The sequence below is a fragment of the Anomaloglossus baeobatrachus genome, chromosome 1 (genome assembly GCF_048569485.1).
Source record: "Anomaloglossus baeobatrachus isolate aAnoBae1 chromosome 1, aAnoBae1.hap1, whole genome shotgun sequence".
NCBI classification, from domain to species: Eukaryota; Metazoa; Chordata; class Amphibia; order Anura; family Aromobatidae; genus Anomaloglossus; species Anomaloglossus baeobatrachus.
Window position 1 is genome coordinate 903,973,653 of NC_134353.1, and position 5,000 is coordinate 903,978,652.

Genomic DNA, 5,000 nt, shown 5'->3' on the forward strand with positions numbered 1-5,000 from the left:
TATATATTTATCGATATATCTCACAAGGTGTTTAGTAAATACCATGTGTCCTGTGTCTTGTGGTCTAATTACATTACAAAATGCCCATTTATGCATTTAGTATATATATATAGTTCTCACTGACAGAGATTAGCAGCTTGTTACCTATAGGTAGAGGACACTGATCCTCTTTTAAAGTCATTCAATTATTAATTAATTATTTTTGCTAACAATTTATAGATGAAAAAAAGAAGCAAATTACGATTATAAAGGTTTTGGAAAATTCACAGCAAGATACATCAATACTTAATGCTTTGTGTAGATAAAAATAAATAAAGCCAAAAAATTACTTTCAATTTGTCTATTTATATAATTTAATGATAAAAATATATAACTGCTGCTGATAATATTTTTTTGTAGTTGTTTACTAAATAAATAGCTAAATTGTATAGAAATATTGGGATAGATTAGGGAAAGTCTGTGCGCTAATTTGTTCCTTTTTACTTTTGAATTTGAATTACATTTTATTTAATGTTGACTACATGTTTTTATTTCATAACGTTTTTTTAAATTAATGTGTGTTCATTTGTATATATTACCTTTTTTAACATTTTTATTATTTACAATTAGGTTATTTGATTTATTTATTTTATGATTTATATTGACATTTTTTATTTTGCATTCATTTATACTATTTTTTTTATTTCTTGAATGTTTGTTTTTTTGTTTTTTTTTTAAATATATACAAAATCTAAATTTGATTTTGCTTGTAGACTGAGGATACAAACACATGCTCATTTTATTTCTGAGTCTCATCCTGATCTAATGAAAACGGCTTTGGGTTACCCTCCACAGTAAGGAGGTTAATTGCATTTTAATTAATAGTTACATTACCAGGAACCTTTGCTTTGTACATAGATTACCCTGTAGCAAAACTCTGTATCACCTATTGTTTACAAATGCAAATTGTGACTATAATGTAATGATATAACAGGAAGGAAGAAAGAAAGAAAGAAAGAAAGAAAGACAGAAAGACAGAAAGAAAGATTTATAGAAGCATGGCTAGATGGATGGATAGATAGATAGATAGATAGATAGATAGATAGATAGGTAGATAGATAAATGATGGATGGATGGATAGACGGATGGATAGATAGATAGATAGATAGATAGATAGATGAATAGAAGGATGGATAGATAGATAGATAGATAGATGGATAGATAAATGATAGATGGATGGATGAATGATAGAAGGATGGATAGATAGATAGATGGATAGATAAATGATAGATGGATGGATGAATGATAGAAGGATGGATAGATAGAGAGATACATGGATGGATAGAACGATTGATAGATAGATGGATAGATAGATAGATGATGGATGGATAGAAGGATAGATAGATACATAAATAGATAAATGATGGATGGATGGATAGAAGGATGGATAGATAGATAGATGGATGGATGGATGAAAGAAGGATGGATATATAGATGGATAGATAGATAAATGATAGATGCATGGATGGTTGGATGGATAGATAGAGACATGATGGATGGATGGATAGATAGATAGATAGATAGATAGATAGATAGATAGATAGACTGTTCCCTAGTGTGCAATTAATGGTAATTTACGGCTAAAACATAAAATTGGCTTTAAGATAGAAAGGGTAGATAGATAAGAAAGGAAACAAATAAAAAAAGAAAGACAGAAAAATAAAAATAAAAATGCATAAATAGATTTATTACAGTGAATGTACAACCTTTCCCTTGTGTCCAGTTACTGGTTCTTTACAACTAAAATTAAAATATAATTTAATATCTATTTATCTGTCTTTAGTTTGTTACAGTTCCCTTGAAATGTTTATTATCTAGAAAAAGTCTAAAAATCTATATTTTTTCTTATTTTAGGCATTACCAGAGAGAAGAATTTCCTTCATCTGGGGTCTGGAGAAATGGCCACCAGTCCACTAACAGCTACAAACGATCTCCTTTTACCTTCTCCTCCAAACTCCTACCAACAAGACTCCCTCCAGTCAAGAGTCGGTCACTCCAACATGAAACCAAACCAAGTCAGCCAAGTGATTTTGTATGGCATCCCCATTGTATCGCTGGTCATAGATGGGCAGGAGCGGTTGTGCCTCGCCCAGATCTCTAATACACTCCTTAAGAACTATAGTTACAATGAGATCCACAACCGGCGGGTAGCCCTGGGTATCACCTGTGTACAGTGCACCCCAGTTCAGCTGGAAATCTTGAGAAGGGCAGGAGCAATGCCCATATCTTCAAGAAGATGTGGAATGATTACTAAGAGGGAGGCCGAGAGACTTTGCAAGTCCTTCTTAGGAGAAAACAGACCTCCAAAGCTTCCCGATAACTTTGCATTTGACGTTACTCATGAGTGTGCATGGGGGTGCAGGGGAAACTTCATCCCAGCGAGGTACAACAGCTCAAGGGCTAAATGTATAAAGTGCACCTACTGCAATATGTACTTCTCTCCAAATAAGTTCATTTTCCACTCACACAGAACCCCGGAAGCTAAATACACCCAACCCGATGCTGCCAACTTCAATTCTTGGAGAAGACATCTAAAGCTTTCAGATAAAACCCCTCCGGACGAAATGGTCTTTGCCTGGGAGGACGTGAAAGCAATGTTCAATGGTGGCAGCCGTAAGAGGGCTTTAAGTCATGCACACTGCCAAAGTCTTGGCTCCGTAAAATCATCCAATGGGATCTTACCACATATGATCGGGCAAGACCTCAACCAGAAAAGGCCAAGGTTCGAAGAAGAAGAAGAGATTGAGAGCACAAACATCCCAAACAAGACCCAAAGAAGTTACCCTGTCATTCCAGTCCCTAGCAAAGGATTTGGCATGTTGCAAAAATTCCCAGCCAGCACCCTCTTTCCAAGTCCATACACCTTCCCGGCCTTTGGCCTGTGTCAGAAAAAAGATGATGCTGATGCAGTCAATGGTCAGAAAACCAGTGCACTGTCGGGACTATTCTGGCCTGGTAGAAAAGATGCATTTTATCCTCCTTTTTGTATGTTTTGGCCACCAAGAACGCCTGGTGGACTTCCAGTTCCTACCTATCTTCAGCCTCAACCCAGCGCCCTTACTTCCATTACAGACAATCCAACTTTGAGACAAGCCTTCCTAGAGCTGGCAGATCAGAGTGATGCCAGTAACCTCAGCAATACCGGTGATAACTTATTTGAAACTGAATGTTCCAGTTCCCCGGTGTCCAGCGACATCAGACCCTCCTCTGAATCCAGGACCAACGTCTTGGATGTACCTTCTTTCCCAATTAGAAAACAGAGCTACCACTCTGCCTTCCGGCCTGTGGTCAAAGACGCCGAAAGCATTGCCAAATTACATGGCAACCTTGATGACTTTCAGAACGATAGGCATATGTCTCCCGGCACTAGCTGCAGTTACCAAAGTGACAGCTCAGACTCGGACGAAGAGCAGGACGTAGATGTGGAAACCAATAAGCCAACTGGCGAAGAAGAAGAGGAAAGTCTCAGCAGTCAGTTTCTGCAGAGCAGAGGACTGGGGGAAAGCAATGAGAAAACATGCAAAGACCGATCTCCGTTCTCAAGCTCAAGGAGTGAAACCCAGGCCGAGAAAATTGAAAGCGCAGAAAATCCTTCTTCCACCCCAAAAGACTCCAGCCCCCGTCATACATCACTGGAGGAACCTTGCTACAAAGATGTAAATATTCCCTCTGGCTTCACAGCTAATTATTATTATTTAAATGCAGCTTTAGGCTGAATGGGTGATGTCTGCATAATAAGATTGATAACTAGATGCCCTACAGAAATGAAATCTTCAATGTGTTTAGCTCTTTAACACAATGCCACAGAGAGCAAATGTTCTACATGAAAATAGACCCCTGTACTCCGAGATGTGACCCATATGGTACATAGCCCACCCTATATTCCCATATACAATTAGGGGACTGTACGGATAATGAGTTCACCTCCAGCACTGAGAACCCTACACATATAGTATATATACACTTCTGCTCTATACCTTCCTATATCTTATGTTTCTTTTTCCTAGACACCGAAAAGCAAAGAAGACAATGGGAACTTAACCTCCAAGGAAGACTCGTACACAGGTAAGGAAAGCCATGGTCAATCATTAACCTATTCCTGTCCACAGACCTATATCACCACTATAGTAATTTGGGTGTCAGTCCCTTTATATTGCTCTATGACTTGTTTAGCGTTTTTAGGTTTTTGTTTCTTCAGTGCAAAGTTTATTGAGAAACATAAACTGCAATATTAGTAAAAGTAATATCTGCAAATGGAATTATTATGTATTTATTTCATCTAGGGCTAATTCTTCTATAGATATCTCTCTATTATCTATCTATCTATCTATCTATCTCTCTATTATCTATCTATCTATCTATTTAATTTATTTATCTATCTAACTATCTTTCATATCTAATAAGCAAAAAAGGGGGCAGCACACCAAAAATCCATGCAAGAAGTTGGACTGTTTGTAAGACCATGTGACAGCATTTTGGTTCCATAAACGAATCTTTGTCAAACTGAGGAAGATTCTATTATGGAACCGATAAGTTGCCACTTGGTTTTATAAAGAGTCCAACTTCTACTATGCATTTTTGGCGAGCTGACCCCTTTTCTGTATATTATAATATGAGACAATTCAGCTACAAGAGGCCTGGCACTTGTAACCAAACACTCAGGCACTGCTAAAATGCGATTTTTGGTATGTAACTTATATCAATATATCGATATTTATCTATTAATATCGTTCTCACATAAATATCTAACTATAGAATTAAAATATATCTATCCAATATGTCTATCCATCTAATATTTATTCTATCTACCTTTCAATCTATCTTACTGCCTATAATCTATCCATGCATCTCATATCTATCTATCTATCATCTATCTATCCCTCTATCTATCTATCTATCTATCCCTCTATCTATCCCTCTATCTATCCCTCTATCTATCCTTCTATCTATCTATCCCTCTA

The 5,000-nt window shown here is 36.7% G+C and overlaps 1 protein-coding gene across 6 annotated transcripts in view; it reads left to right on the forward strand.

The window, feature by feature from the left end:
- SKOR2 (SKI family transcriptional corepressor 2) overlaps nucleotides 1-5,000 on the forward strand; it is a 58,702-nt gene that overhangs the window by 10,968 nt on the left and 42,734 nt on the right. For all 6 annotated transcript variants that reach the window (XM_075327333.1, XM_075327347.1, XM_075327340.1 and 3 more), the window contains exons 2-3: nucleotides 1,894-3,695; nucleotides 4,047-4,104. In XM_075327333.1, the coding sequence (XP_075183448.1) occupies nucleotides 1,938-3,695; nucleotides 4,047-4,104 (1,816 nt within the window). In that variant the 5' untranslated portion in view covers nucleotides 1,894-1,937. The remainder of the gene's footprint in view (nucleotides 1-1,893; nucleotides 3,696-4,046; nucleotides 4,105-5,000) is intronic.